At 40.4% G+C, this 16,034-nt stretch overlaps 1 protein-coding gene across 1 annotated transcript in view; it reads left to right on the top strand.

Annotated features, from left to right (window-relative positions):
* The window catches only part of B4GALT5 (beta-1,4-galactosyltransferase 5), a 70,885-nt gene that overhangs the window by 49,679 nt on the left and 5,172 nt on the right, over window positions 1-16,034 (top strand). The window contains exons 2-7 of the mRNA XM_087819162.1: window positions 2,156-2,290; window positions 11,059-11,172; window positions 12,003-12,127; window positions 12,953-13,069; window positions 13,691-13,878; window positions 14,582-14,704. Coding sequence (XP_087675288.1) covers window positions 2,156-2,290; window positions 11,059-11,172; window positions 12,003-12,127; window positions 12,953-13,069; window positions 13,691-13,878; window positions 14,582-14,704 — 802 coding nt within the window. The remainder of the gene's footprint in view (window positions 1-2,155; window positions 2,291-11,058; window positions 11,173-12,002; window positions 12,128-12,952; window positions 13,070-13,690; window positions 13,879-14,581; window positions 14,705-16,034) is intronic.

Raw genomic sequence — 16,034 nt, 5'->3', positions numbered from 1 at the left:
ACTACTTTAGAAATTTGATATTGGATGAAGTTTAAATCTTATGTTTAACAGATATTTATGGACTGCCTACCAACTGTGACCAGGCACCATGCTATCTGCTGTAAACAGAAAATGAAATATAACTCATGTTTTCAGAGGCTTCACAGAATTACACTTGTTTAAGGATTTGAAGCTTTTTTTTGTAACATTGTCCAGCTACAGAGAACAGTAACTATCTGAACTGATCTCTGCCAATGCCGCAAGTTAAGCATGTGGTTGCCTTACAGTCAACTCACCTAATTTGAAAGTGCTGCTTCATTTCTGAAAGTATTCTGAACATTGACTTATTTTGTTTATTATTTTATGGCTCAGGATATACCTTAGAGGTGATTTGAAATCCCTTGAAAGATTTAATGCCCCTGTTTAATGTAGGCCGCCTGAGGTTTTCAATATTATGCCAGTTGTCAAGTCCTGATCTCCATTCCCATCACCAGCACAAGCACCACACAAGCTTGAAATAAAGTAAATTGACTTTTAAACTTCACCCATTTAGTTATTTACCGCCCATTATATACAGGACACTGTGATAATAGTTGAAACTGAGTCCACGAAATATATCTAGTTGAAGAGCCAGGCCAGCTGGAGGCCATGTATATTGAATCTGGAGGAGTGGTTCAAGCTTTCCATTGACTACCTGCCTGGAGCCTGGTTGGAAGTCAGCCAAGTGTTCAGAGGATCCTGACATACACCAGAGTTTAGATTTGTAAACGTGCCACCCTGTGAGACACCCCCCCTTTCACAGTGGTGAGAGGAAGGTGAGGAAATTAAATAGGCTGGTTAAGAAGCTATATTTTTAAAGCTTACAATTTCTTGAAAATAGAGGTCGCAAGTGGAATACAGGAATTATAATCACTTCTATATGTGATCTCTGAGTTTCGTATCATAGAGACACTTAAAGAAAATCCAGTGGAACTCACTTTTCCAAAATGACAATGATCGGGCAGTTAACTTGAATAATCATTTGTTAAGAATATGATTTTGTTTTGTTCTGTTTTTATTAAGGTATAACTGATGTGTATAACATTATTTAAGTTTTAGGTGTACAGTATCATAATTTGATATTGTATAATTCAAAGTGAATATGTTTCAGCTGACACTTGAACGTAGCCCCCTGCTTTTCCCCATTGCTTAAGATGTTGGGGCCAAGGTGGGTGGTAGTGAGTGCTGCTTACATTCTTTGATTACTTTCTTTTTCTTTCCAAATACTCCAAAGAAAAGTAGCTGGAGTCTTAGTCTACCACTTTCAAAAGGTTGCCAAGACCAGACCTAGATCTGAGGGTTTCATTAAGCAGAGCAGTCAGTGGTTTCCATTTTCTGTATATAGCTATGAGTATTGAGAAGGTAAATTAAAGAGATCGGAGAGGTTTTGTTAAAGATGCTTTTATTTATACTTTACAAAAGGTTGAGAAACATTATACTGTCCCCAGAGAGACAAAGAATAATTATTATATAAAATTATGTTAATATGTTAGTCATAAAAATCATTATTATTACTGTTCTTCGTCAATTCTTAGATGCACATTATTCTCACATTTTAACATCCCTAAAATCAGAATGCGTGATATAATCAATGGGATCAAATAATCTCTGGGCCTGAACTGAAGTTGAATTCCCTCCCTCCCTTCCTATCTATTGTTGGCACTATTACAGATGTCACCACTTTGCCTCTCCCCCCAGCCCCTGGTACCCCCTTCCCTCTGGCCATCACCACACTGTTGTCTGTGTCTATGGGTTATGCATATATGTGAGATCAGAGATCTTTTAAAAGGTCTGTTAATTGATCCATAAAGGTCTTTTTTATTGTTACCTTGCTAGAACACAGACTGGATATTTGAAGACCTGGTGGAGTATAATTTTTAAAATGTATGGTTTTTCTGAAACTGCTGAGTATTGTCAGAAATTCCCCTAAGTCCTACTAGCTACACAAGGAATGTTGGTGTCCTGAAAACATTGAACTCAGTGTGGAAAAGAGTTAACGGCATTTGTAGGGTTTTAGAGCTGAAAGAGGTTAAATTAAAAAAAACGAAAGAAACCCAAAGTTATGTGTGTTTTGTTTTGTTTTAATGGTTGCTTTTGAATTCACCTCTTTTCCCCCTCTCCCTTCTCTTTTCTGCAGTAAACACCTACCTCTTCATGATGCAAGCTCAAGGCATTCTGATCCGGGACAACATGAAGACAATAGGTGCTCAGGTTTATGAGCAGGTGGTTCGAAGCGCTTATGCCAAGAGGAATAGCAGCGTAAATGACTCAGGTATATTTTTAGTAAAGATGTGGTCTGCTTAGAATGTCGCCTCCCAGGAGAGGAAAATTTGGTTCAAATAATTATCTTTGATGGGACAAAGTGCATTGTAAAAGATGGAAGGTTTGGCTGAGCCTTACCTTGTTACTAAAAAGAAGCTCTTGCAAAATGAATCCTAGTTTGTTTTGCTAATAGTATGTTAAGCGTGACTAAATGATTCCATATTCTCACCTAATACTTTCCAGGGATGGGGGGAGCGTGAGGAGAATCTTTCAAGACCTCTTTTTTTCAGTGTAGTTGCCCCCAGTAGGCGGCTTAAGCACAGGTTAGGATGCTAGCAAAACTGGAGCAGCAAAAGCTTTTCTGGAAGTAATTTCAAAAAATGTATTTGTACTGCCAGTGAGGAAAAACAACTTGCTTGGACTTCCTGATACTTAGTTTATGGCTTCGTATTGTGGGATTTGTTTGTTTTGCTTTTTCAGTTACACACGGTGATGACCATGTTCCATATTGTTTTCAGAGCTAATCTAGCCTGGTTGCCACACAGGAAGAGTTGCTCCAACACTGTTCTTCCTATTGGACTCTACTTGAATACGTTCCACCCAGTAGAACTCATTGTCCATGAATGGTTATTAACAAGTTTTCATTTCATAATAATCATGTCATCAGGGACAGTTTCCACAAATTAAAACAGCGGCTTCTGGAAGAAGTTTACTGGGTCACCTGGTTTACCTTCCCCAGTCAGGTGTGGTTTTCATCCTGTGGTTTAATTCCTGCTCTGTGGCTGAGTCTGGTGGTCAGAGTCATTCAGCCTTGAAGAAAGTTTTTCAGGCTGTTCAGCTGAACGTCGCAGTGGTGGACACAGAGTGAACATTTCTGCCTCAATCTTTGGAACTTTTACCTGTGGCTTTTATTATCTTATAAGCACTAATTATATAAAGAGGAGGAAAGAACACAGGCTAGATGGCTTGCTTAAAATATATTGTAAGAACTTGTTCCTGAGTCATGGTTTTGACTATTTTTATAAAAGACTAAATAATAGAGTTCTTTACCTTTGAGAAAAAACTGTCTTTTTTTATATCTCTCCTTTTAACTCTTCCAAAAATTGAACAAAAGAAGTATTTCCAGGTGGTTAAATGGGACTGTCGTGAGGCTTGTCCAGTCCAACCAGGGATAGTTTTCATTTTAAAAATAGATTCTGAGATTTTATTCTGCTAAGCATTCATGATTTGCCTCTTATTTCTCTGAGGACTAATGTGCTTTCCTATGGCTTCTTACTGTTTTCACTCAACATAGATTTATATGTATATTTTAAAAAGTATTATTTCCTTCAAATTAGTTCTCCCTTCTGTAGTAAGTTCTAAGGTAGTCCGCAGCTCACTGTAGAATGTGAAACTGGCTTTGCAAACATTGCAAATGAGAATTATTCTATGGTGCTTGGGATCTCAAGAGAAAGCATTGTCTCTGGAAGGGAAGTTAAATCTTTAAAATTGACCACATCCTAATTTATCAATCAGTCCATCCTGCTTAGCAGCAACAAAGGACTATAGTTAGCAAGCCAGATAAGCTTTGGTACTTCCTTTTTGTTTGCGAAGAGCAAGTGATTGACTTTTCAGGGCATTTTAGCCAAACTGATCTCCGAACAAATTGCTTGAGCTCTGAACTATACCTGGGAGAGGAATCCCTGCAGTTCCCAAAGTCATGAGAGAAGGCTGAGCACATTTTTGTTCCCTGATTCATTGTGTGGCATTAGGTTTTACAAATGATCCCACACACTTTGTCTGATCTGGTTAGACTATGTCTCAGTCAGATAGGCAGGATTTTATATTCTGTTTTTCACATGTAGTACAAATCATCTTGGGAGTGTTGGAGTGCCTTGATCATGTGACTTTCCCTAAACCCTGCCCAAACCTGCTTTAGGTTGTGTGGTAAAACTAGGGGGCCCTTTGACTGCCATTCCAGAGCTCTTTGCTCTGTTTCACTCTGGATAAAGGAACATTTGTGCTGTCGTGACATTTATCCAGTCCAGGCGATCATGTCGCTCCAAGGTTAGATGATGGTAGGACTTCCTTCTGGGCATCTAGTGAGGTAGTCTGTTCTCTTTGAGCGGTTAGAGGAGCGCATAGCAGAACTATATCCCTACACTGCTGCTGGTCTTGAACACAGGATCTCACTAATTCCCCGAGGGGTGGTTTTCCTTAAAAACTGAGCTCAGAAGTGACTTGCACCCTTGGAAGGCATATCCAGGGACTCATTATTATTTGATTTTGCATGTATTTCTCAAATTATCAAACACTAAATTCTTGCCATCATCCCTCTGGTAGAAATAATCATCCAATTTGTGTTTAATGTGCTGTTATTTCCCTTATAAATTGGAAGCCGTTGCTGCTGGGGGCTATGTTATTATGCTAGCCACTTTACTTGAATTATCCCCATGGAATCTTCACAAGAACTCAGTAAGGTAACTGCTTGTCTCATTTAGGGATGAAGGAGTTGGAGCGTACAGCGCTGAGAAGATTTGATGCAGCAGTTGAGTTGAGATTTGCTGATCTCTGAGTCCCTGCATTGCCCTCACAGTCTCTATCTTCTTTGTATCCTCAGTTTCTTGTACACAGCCTAGAACATAGGAAACTCTCTGTAAATGATTTTTGAGTGTGCAAGTGAATAGATATAACAAGAAAACACATTTTTTTAAGTGTTGTAGCCTAATTCTGAGACTATCATGTTGATTGGCTTCTGTTACAGGCACATCCTTAGTGAGTAAATATTAAAGAAAAATTTATCATTTCATTGGATGTGTATGCAATGAAAACCTACAATTTTTCTTCATTTCAAAGCATTTCTCTGCCTAGCACAGTCAGAGAGAGATTCTGGGCCTAAAGCTGCTCAGATAGCCAGATGACTGTCAACCTCTGACCCAGCCACTCCCATCAGGAGTGCTATGGGCTTGAGGACAGTAACCCAGACTAAGGTCGCCTGCCAGCTCCTGCCCCACCCTGTAAGTAGTGCCATGACACACACCCACATTCAAAGGCCTTCATTAAGCAAATGTAGCTAAAAAGCTTAGTGTGACATTTAAGTAATGCTAGCTTTCTTTATCCTTGAAAGCTAAAGTGGCGATTGTCTAATAAGAATGTTCTTCGGGGGGATCAAGACTATGAGCCTGGAATAAGCCTGACGTATTGCACTAAAAGCCATGGGTGGGTGAGACTGTGAATCCGTAGAACTTACTAGTAGTAGTACAGGGAGACAGGCAAAAGAATATTGACATCAGAAGAGAATTCTCTGGGTTCATCCAGTCTCGCCATTTAGTTTTATAGGTGAGGTGAGGAGTTGGATGGCCTAGCATTTCTCATTCTTAAATACGAATTTCCAGGTGCCATCTTAACCAGTAACTTCTTACCAGAGGGAGATTTCTTATTTTTCTACACACATGCACACAAACCCCTCACACTTGTGGTCCCAAGCCCCTCCTAGCCACATACTCAGAAAAATGTCCTGTTACCCACATCACTCAAAACAGGTCTGTTGCCATAGGCAAATAAAATGAGTGAAGTCATTGCCAGTGCACTCTATGATATATTCAGTGAAGTAAATACTCACAACCTCTTCCTCTCTGGTTTTTAGATGCTCGGTCCATAGTCATCTTTATGTCTGCTCTCCTGCAGGGGTAGTCAGCCTTAAGCATGCTAACTCTTGAAGAATGCTAATTCTTTATATTCCACAGGACATCTTTCTAGCATATATAAATTTCTACATTTTTAAAGCAGAGAGGCAAGTGTTTGTTTTTTTCCTCAGTGGGAGGGGAAAGTGGTGGTTCTTTCTGAAATCTTTTGGTGAGCACTTGCCAGACCCTGCTCAAGTAGATTTGGTAATAAAAAGAAGAAAGCTGCCTGGCTGGGTGTGGCTCAGTGATTGAGCGTTGACGTAGGATCCAGGCAATTGGGGTTCGATTCCCGGTCAGGACACATGCCCGGGTTGCGGACTTGATCCCCAGTCAGGGGTGTGCAGGAGGCAGCCAATCAATGACTCTCTCATCATTGATGCTTCTCTCTCTCGCTCTCTCCTTTCCTCTCTCTGAAATCAATAAAGATATATTTTTTAAAAAAGAAGAAAGATTTTTGCCACACCTCATATTGGGGTAGCCGTGTCAATTGTAACTGTTAGCCATGTCAACTATGACTGCATTAGAATCCCTTGCAGGTGTGGGGGGAGGGGGGGGCTTTAAAAAATACTGGTACCGCCCAGCCGGGCGTGGCTCAGTGGTTGAGCATCGACCTAGGATCCAGGAGATCTTGGTTCAGTTCCCGGTTGGGCCACATGCCCAGGTTGTGGGCTTGATCAATGACTCTTATCATTGATGTTTCTTTCTATCTCTCGCTCTCCCTTCCTCTCTCTGAAATCAATAAAGATATTTTTTTAAAAAAAATACTGATACCTACACCATGCCCCCAGAGGTTCTTATTTAATTAGCCTGAGCATAGCCTGGGCATTATGGTTTTTAAAGCTTCTAGATGATTCTAACGTGCAACCAAAGTTGCCGAAACACTGGTATAGAATAAAGTTGAATAGCAGGCCATTTGAATCTGGAGGTAGGTAGGATGTCTGTTGTTTCCCCATTTTATAAACATGAAAACACAGCTGCCGCCTTTGCCCTTCTGCCTCCCTTGCTGGAAGAGCATGTCCTGATTTGAAACAGATTAGATTTAAATGAAAAAATAAAACCATGGCCATGGACATTCCGCAAGCTTGTTTTTTTTCTTTCAGCAGTTCCCTCATTCAGTAAGTACCTGCTTGGGAAGAGTAGACCTTGATGTTTGGTTCCCCTGAGAAGCATCTGCAGTATAATCCACCCATTTCCAGGCAGCTGGACAGGAGGACCAGGACCCACAATAACCATGCAATTTTACCACGTCGTAAATTAATATCCGTAAATTAATATCCAGAGCAATTAATATCCTCTGCCTCTTCCACTTCTTTAAAATTTTTATCTATACAACTTAAAATTGGAAATGAGGAAATTAGGGGTTTTCAGAGGTTTCCCCCCAAGATGTAGGGCCAAGTTACTATGTTGAACTTCCACTTAGGAGTTGTGTATTTGAATATTTTTTTTTTATGACACTCTTAATTTAGTAACCAGAAGAAGAAAATATGTGGTGTTTTGTTTTGTCATGTTTTATTCCGTGCTAGTTGCTACCAGGCTTAGTATATCACAGTTTGAAGGAAGTAGAAAGGAATTTATCTGTGTCTTTCCCCCAAATAGGATCATTAAGGTTAGAACGTATCTTTTCTCCTCTCCTACATGTATTTTTGTTTTTTTGTGTTTTGTTTTTACTTCCTGTTTAGATTGTAGCTCCAAGGCTTAGTTCTGTCATTGCCCAGAAGTATTATTCTTTTTTTTGTTGATTTGCTTATGAAAATGCTCATTATAATACCTTTGGGGATTTCTTTGCCTTTCAGATGTAATTACCGTGATGCTATTTTAAAGAGAAGTATGTGTGTGTGATTAAGAAGCAAAATCAGAATCATCCAGAGTAATGATGGGCATAGAAGGTCCTTGGTGTAGCTTTCTGAAGTGTTAATACCTTCAGAAAAGGCTCAACTTAGGACAGGTTTGCATGTGTGAATGAGGACTTTGGGCTAATTTCTGTATAAATAATTTTACCTTTGGAGTTAATGCTGACTTGGCTTAAGTTTTTATATAAATGCAGGCTTAGTGTCCTTCAGGAAAGCTACAACTAAAAAGGACAGAAAGTGTTCTGTTTCTTTCTTCCCCTGTTAAGAGACTGTTAATATTCTCTCCAAGTTGCCTCATTGAGTTTTGTCCTCTGAGTACTTGTAGAGTAGGCAGCCATGTGCCTATATAAAAGGATTCACTGTATTAGCAGTTTGATTCTTGGAAACCATCTCATAGTGCATCTGTAATACTCTCAACAATAAAGATAAATTTTTAAAAAATGAAAATAAAAACCACTGGACTACAAAAAATTACTAGCTAGGTTGATTGAATGATTATTACCTATCGGCAATTATTTTTTAAAAATCTGAGTTGAAGATTCTGGACTTTCATGTTGTGAAGTGAATTTGAATAGGAAGTTTTAATGTTCATAGAATCAGCATGAATCCAAAAGGACTGGTGAGAGAGATTGTAATACTCTGAAAAAATAGTGCAGTATAATAGAAAGATCGCCGACCAGAGTTTAGTTGGGTCTTTGTCATATAAAGCCAAGTCTCCTTGTACAAGTTGTGTACATGGTGCCTCAGTTTCCTTATCTGTAAAAAAAATAAGAGGTTAGAGGGGCTTCCTTCATACAGTCTCCTAGGAATAAGGCGTCTGCTTTGCACCCTTAAATCTCACTAAATGACAGTAACTGGGCGCGCGCATGTGTGTACACATGTAATGTTATAAGCCCTTAGGAATGAAGAGAACAAGAAAGGAGACCACAGCAAAAACTTTTGGAAGTGGGAAAACAGATGGACCAATGATAAGGACTTTACAGACACCCCACAAACTTGACTGCTAATGTGGCAGCAGGGAAAGCCATCACCCCAGTTTATACCCAGAATCTTCCAGAAGCTCATGCATTGGCAATATTAAGTACTTTTGGAGATAAGAATAAAGGTAGCAAGTTAGATAAAGGTTGGTTCAAAGCTATTTGAAAAGCAGTCAGATGCCCAGATCCCTGTCCCCATGTTGGCAAAGGTCTAGAGACTTGATAACACTCAAAGATGGTAAAACAGGGTGTCCTTCAACTTGGGGTCACCTAGCTTGTTTTAGGTGTCCTCAGTTCTGGGATACTTGTAGTCAAGACTGTACAATTCTGGCAGGAAATTAGAATAGATTTCTCTGGGGATGTGACCAGACCAAGAGGAAAGACCTAACGATACTGATGCTGGAAGTTTCTAAACCAAACTTCTGGCCAGAACACCCTATGATGAAGAACCTCAGTCCACACCCTTTTAGTTAGCTGATTAGTGCCCTACTCAAATATCAGCAGAGCCTGGCCGGCGTGGCTCCGGGGTTGAGCACTGGCCTGTGATCCAGGAGATCGTGGTTCGGTTCCCGGTCAGGGCTCAGGCCTGGGTTGCGGGCTCAATTCCCAGTAGGGGGCGTTCAGGAGGCAGCCGTTAAGTGACTCTCTCACCATTGATGTTTGTATCTCTCCCTTCCTCTCTCTGAAATCAATAGACATATTTTTTTAAAAATAATAATAAATTTAAAAATATGTATATATACTTATATATATATATATATATATATATATATATATATCAGCAGAAGACCAAGGATTGCTATTGCTAGGGATCAAAACAAACAAGAAGCGGTGAATTGGAAGAAACGGACTGTGCTAGGAGAATATTAAAAACATACATTCTCAAGGATAAGCAAAAAAGGATAACAAATATGAAACAATAATACACTGTAAGAAATGAACATTCAGAAAATAAAAAGGACTCTTTGAAGTTAAAAATATAATAGCAGAAATGATCATTAAAAGAAGGGCTGGGTAAAATTCAGGAAATTGGTAGAGTAGCAAAATGGCTACGTACAGTCAACAGTGGGTAAAACAGACCCCTAACAAGGCACCAATTTTTACCAATGTGAAATTTCCTGAACAAAGAGAAAGTTCTTTACACTTCCAGAAAGACATTATTGGTCACCTTTGACAAAGATCAGGGACTGGAATGGCTTTGGACTTAACAGACACAGTGGAATCTAGAAACAGTGGGACAGCACCTTCACAGCTCTTACGGAAAATTATTTCCGTCCAAGAATTCTATAAACCAACCAACTTAGGAGTCAAGTGAGGAAGAGTAACAACCAGATATACAGGGCTTCAAAATCACTCCCATTTCCCCTTCATAGGAAGCTACTTTAAGGATGTGTTCCTTTAGGCGAGAAAAAGGGAGAGACTGAACTTGGGGAAAATGAGGTTCCATATTGTAAAGCGATGAAAGGAATCTCCGGGACCCCGAGGCAGGAAGGTCCGAAGATAGCATCTGCACGTCAGGCAGAAAGGAAAGGCCTCCAAGTTGGAGCAGATCAGAAGGCATGACCTTTGGGGGATGAAGTTGAGAGCACCCCCGATGCCCGTGAATGGCTCAAGGAGAAACGCAGTGGTAAAGGGCGTGGTGTTGAGTCAGTCATTACGCCACACAAAACTTGGCAAACAGAAAAACACGGGTCACTCAGGGAAAAATATATACAGGAAAGGACGGAAAAGTAATCATAACTTTCCACATTTCTCGGCTATGAACAGTATCGATAACCAGTTATCATATGTGAGTGTTGGGAGACTGGAGGGTGGAAATGGTATGTGTGTGGTGGGGCAGGGGAGAAAGGGAGGGAAATCCTCATCATTCCCCAAAGTGGGAAGTCAGCAGGTAAGACTCGAAACGGAAACGTCACGATGAACTGTGTAGGCGAATGGGGGCCACTAACAAAGTAGCTGGCTAACAGAAGTGAGAATAGTTCCTTTAGAGAATAAGGTATTGGGGGGGTGTTGTTTTTATAATTACATTGTGGAGTTATTTTACTGTAACCTGAGTGCATATAAAGCTGTAATATCACTAAAAGTAGAAACACTGGTTAAAATAGTATCATCTGGTTAACATTTTTATTGATGGATTCAAATTTGTGGCTGCAGTGAAGAGCTAGTCCAGAGTCCTGCTTCACAAAAAATGATGTCTAAGAAAAAAACTTATTTGGTAGACATCCGAGAATTGCAGGCTTGATCCCATGTACCGGTCTGAGTTGCCTTTTGTTCTTACCTCTCTAGATTATCTTCTTGACTTGAACCACAGCGAAACCTTCCTGCAAACCACAACTTTTCTTCCTGAAGACTTCACCTACTTTGCAAATCATACCTGTCCTGAAAGGCTCCCTTCCATGAGTGAGTAGAGCTCTTGCTTATTTGCCTCTACTTTTGAAACTGCTGTCTTTTTATTTGGTTAAAGCAAGAGGGCGAGTGTTCTTGCTCTCGCAACGTGTCTGCCTATATAGAGAACGTAAACGCCGCCCTGCCGTTGGAAACGGGGACTGTGAAAGTTACTTGTGTCCTGACTCCTTCTCAACCCCTCTGCAAAGTTGCCCATGATCTGGGTGCCATTTTCTACATGTTTCCCTTTCTTTGCACACGCACCCTCATTTGTAACGTGGGATCTGTTAGGACATCCTAGAGAAACTATAGGCAGCGAGCACGCTGATTATAACTTGTTTGATACGAGAGACGTTATTTTCTTAACAGAGTGTTAGTTTAAAAAATTCTTGGATCTTTTCTTCTTTCCTTCTTTCTTGGAATCCCATGTGCAGTCTAAAGCAGTGGTAACAAAGTGTTACACCTTCTCTGTAGCTGAGACAGTTCTGCTGCTTAAGTAAGATGATGTGTGTTCTGAGTTTGGACATGACCAGTCAGGTCACTGAGAAATCAGCTGGGACAGTGCGTCTGTACTTGCCTCAGGAGCACACAGAGATGGCTCCAAGCTCAGCCTCGTTTCTCCTTCCTCTTTGAGAAGTTCAGCTGCTGTCTTACTTGGTTTTAACTTCTTTCTACACCCTAGGCAGAAGCAAAACTCTAGTTTCTTGATTTGCTGCAGTAATAGTGATAGCCTGAAATGCACTGAGTTGGAAAAAGCATTGAACTTATCCAGAGAGTAAAACCCTGGACATAGGGGAAAGAACCTACCATTTTCCGGCCTCTTAATTTTTTCTCTCTCTGTTCAGAGGGCCCAATAGACATAAACATGAGTGAAATCGGAATGGATACCATTCATGAAGTCTTCTCCAAAGACCCAGCCATCAAGCTTGGAGGTCACTGGATGCCTTCCGATTGTGTGCCCCGATGGAAGGTAGGTTGTGGCGTCAGACCTGAAGCGCTGGGAAGCCCACCTGGGACTTGCCATTGTTTCCAATGACCGCGGGATGCACTGATTATGACATTTTGTAATTTGCTTCCTGCTACCTGATGAAAAGTATTTGCATTTGATGGAAATACTTTGGAGAATATGTTTTCCCTGAGTCCTCTCCTGTAGCCAGAAATTTGCATCATTTCAACCCTTTTGTCTTCCTTACTGAACTGTCGGCTAAGCAGGGGCGGCATTAGTAGGTCTCTTACATTTACAGAAGCCATCTTCACAAATTCAGTGCTTCATGCCTTATTCGCACGAAGTTTAGTAAAGTAAAAACCCGAGACAGCTCGCCTAACACTGAGAATGTTTAAGTGCTTGCTCTGTTCCAGCCCTGTGAGATGTCTGTGGTGCAGCAGTGACCCAAGCAGAGGCGGAACAGATCAGTGCTTCTAGCCCATTGCTAGAATATAAAATCAGTTTAATGACCATCATAAATAAATACATCTATGTTACAGTGCATTGCACGTTGTATGGGGAAGTACTGGTTTTTGAAGCGTATTTTAGTTGTATGTTTACATATCTGTGGATATAGATAGATAGGTCTTCCTCTGGGCTGTGGTCTAGAATGAGTTCATTCAGCAGGCCCACCGTGTGCACAGCATGGTGTGTGTGAGAACAAGGTCCTCTGACTTCCAGGGTCGGCCTTCCTTTAGAGGAAGCTGAGGACAAGGCAGCCTCCCAGCCTTACTCCCCAAGAGCTGGTCACTGATTCTGCAGAAGTCGAGGGGACTAACAGGGCGGCCTCTTTTGCTTGACCCACTCCAGGTGGCAATCCTTATCCCGTTCCGGAACCGCCACGAGCACCTCCCAGTCCTGCTCAGACACCTGATTCCCATGCTTCAGCGCCAGCGCCTGCGGTTTGCATTTTATGTAATTGAGCAAGTGAGTTGTCAGTCCTTTCTTTCCTACCCTTTCTCTTCTGAGGCAGCAGTTTTTAGAGTGCTCCAAGCTAATCCATCTTTGGTGTGAAGAGCCAGTAAAACTGAAATCTTATGATTGAGTCACCCTGAGTTGGGAGGGGGAACAGAGAGCAATTTTTTTCTCCTCTTTGAAATGTTGCTCAGTCAATACCACAGATTTGCGTCCAGGGTGGAACTTTGTTTACCCTGAACAAAGGCCTCTTGTACGGTGGCTTTGCTAGAGTTGCTTTGGGTGGTATCTTCAGGCTTCAGGAAATTCCCCTTATGATAAGGAGCAGTAAGTAGAAATAGCAGTGTGTTCTTCCTTTCATGGGGCTGGATAATCTAAATGCTGTCTGCCTTTACCACAGCCTTGGGAGAGAGAAGCTTGGGTTTATCATTATTACTCCTTTTATCTCTAAGGAAATCCGAGGCTAGAGGTCAGATGGCTTGTGAGTCAGTGATGAGTGGTGCTGGATCTGTCTCACTTCTGGCCCAGTGGGCTTTTCCAGTTGGTTTCATTAAGCTTTCCTTTAGGCAGAGCTGAGGCAGCAGCGATCTTGCTTCAAGAGTCCTTTTAAAAATAAAGTTCTGCTTCTTTTAGGTTGGCACCCAACCCTTTAATCGAGCCATGCTTTTTAATGTCGGTTTTCAAGAAGCAATGAAGGATTTGGACTGGGACTGTCTTATTTTTCATGACGTGGATCACATACCAGAAAGTGATCGTAACTACTATGGATGTGGACAAATGCCACGGCATTTTGCAACTAAATTGGATAAGTATATGTATCTGTGAGTATCATTTCTTCTTAATTAAAGAAGTTAAATTTAAAAGGATAGTGAGAGATGCAAAGATGGCAAATCCAGTTAGCTCCAACCCAAATGTCCATCAGCTGATGAATGGGTAAACGAAATGTGATAGATCCACACAGTGGAATACTATTTGTCAATATGAAGGAATGAAGTACTGATATATGCAACACATGGATGAACCTTGGAAACATGCTAAGTGAAAGAAACTAGTTACAAGAGACAACATATTACATGATTTCATTTATATGAAATATCCCGAATAGGCAAACATATAGTAACAGGAAGGAGAATAGTGGTTGTGTGGGGGAGTTGGGGGAAATGAAGAGGACTGCTGATGGGTACAAGGCTTCTTTTGGTTGTAATGAAATGTGTTAAAATTGATTGTGGTCATGGTTGCACAACTCTTGTGAATATACTAAAAGTCTTTGAATTATGCACTTGAAATGAAATGAGTGAATTACATGGCATGTCAATTATGTCTCAGTAAAGCTGTTATAAAAAATATTCAATGAGCTACTCAGGTTGATGCATCTCAGCATGAGGAATCAATTTCAGATGGTTCATGGCAGTAGCACAGAGAGCATTGTTTTACTTAAGACAAAGTTCTCCAGTGAGTTGGCCTGTTCTAGAAAAAAGTCACCCTTTCATGCACAGATGACTGATGCTCTCCATCTCCTTTTAGGCTTCCTTATACCGAGTTCTTCGGTGGAGTGAGCGGCTTAACAGTGGAACAGTTTCGGAAAATCAATGGCTTTCCTAATGCTTTCTGGGGTTGGGGTGGAGAAGACGACGACCTGTGGAACAGGTACTGTCCTTCCGGGGTCTTCTAGAAATGCTCCTTTAGACTCTCCAGACAGTTCTGTCCAGTACAAATAGAATGTAAGCCGTGTATGTAATTTAAAATGTTCTAGTAGCCACGTTTCAAACAGTTAAAAAGAAGGTCAAATTAATTTTTAATATGGCAATAAAATATGTTAATGTATTTATCATAATGTATCCAAAATAATATTATTTCAACATGTAATCAATATAAAAATGTTAATGAAATATTTTACATTCCCTTTTATTTACCAAATCTTCAAAATCTGGTGTGTGCTTTCTACTCATAGCACATTTCACTGAAACCTCCCTAAACCAGAGGTAGAATGTTAGTGATGTGCACACAGATTTATCCGTGCCATCAGATAAGGCTTGTATTATACCAGTTTGTGTGAACAATCCTGTGAGTAGTGTAGTAACTTAATAAGGAATGAATATGCAAAAGAATTGCCACCTTGTATCTGTTTACTTTTAGCTTGGTTTAAAAAAAGAAAGTATGTGTTAGCTGTTAATTACAAAGTAATATTTGTTGGTAAAAATTCGTATGATACAAAAATACATAAACCAAAGAGTGTAAGTCAATCCCAGTTGCCATCCTATTTCATTCCCAGGAAGTAGCCATTTTAACAAGCTGTTTATTTCTGGGCTTCTTTCTGTTCATATAGAAGTAACTCAGGCACATCCCTTCCCACCTCCCACCACTTTAATATAGTGAGAACTGCTTCATTATTTTTAATAACTGCATAATATTCCTTTCTCCACATATAAAATAATTTACTTTAATCCTCTCCTGTTGTCAATTACAATTTTGAACATCCTTTGTTCACATGTGCAAATATTTCTTTAGATTAAATTCCTAGTTGTGGAACTAGAGTCAAGAAATAAACGCACTTTAAATTTTGATAGTTATTGCCAAATTTTCCTTCAAAAAAGATTGCAAAAAGATTCTAACCAATGGTGCATTCGTGTGCCCATTTTCTTACACCACTGCCAACATTGGAGATAAACGACCTTTTAAATTTTGGCTACAGTTTAGCCCTTAAATAGCCACAAATGGGTCATGGCTACTACACTGGACAACCCAGCTCCAGACAATTCTTGCTCAATCTGATAGGTACAAATGGCATCTCATCCTTTTAGTTTGAGTTTCTTAGGAACCTAGAAAGGATGAAAAGCTCTCCCATACACTTCACTGGTTTGGCTGGTCCTTGAATCCAGTCTCTCCCAGAACATCTGTCACCATTCTCATCTCTCTCTCTCCCCAGCTTAGGAGAGGGTGCAGTTCAAGCGCAGGAGCTGTGCTGGTTTCCCCTCAG

The sequence above is a fragment of the Miniopterus natalensis genome, chromosome 7 (genome assembly GCF_054644295.1).
Source record: "Miniopterus natalensis isolate mMinNat1 chromosome 7, mMinNat1.hap1, whole genome shotgun sequence".
NCBI lineage: Eukaryota > Metazoa > Chordata > Mammalia > Chiroptera > Miniopteridae > Miniopterus > Miniopterus natalensis.
Note: the sequence above shows the minus strand (reverse complement) of the source record. Positions and strands in the feature narration are given on the sequence as shown.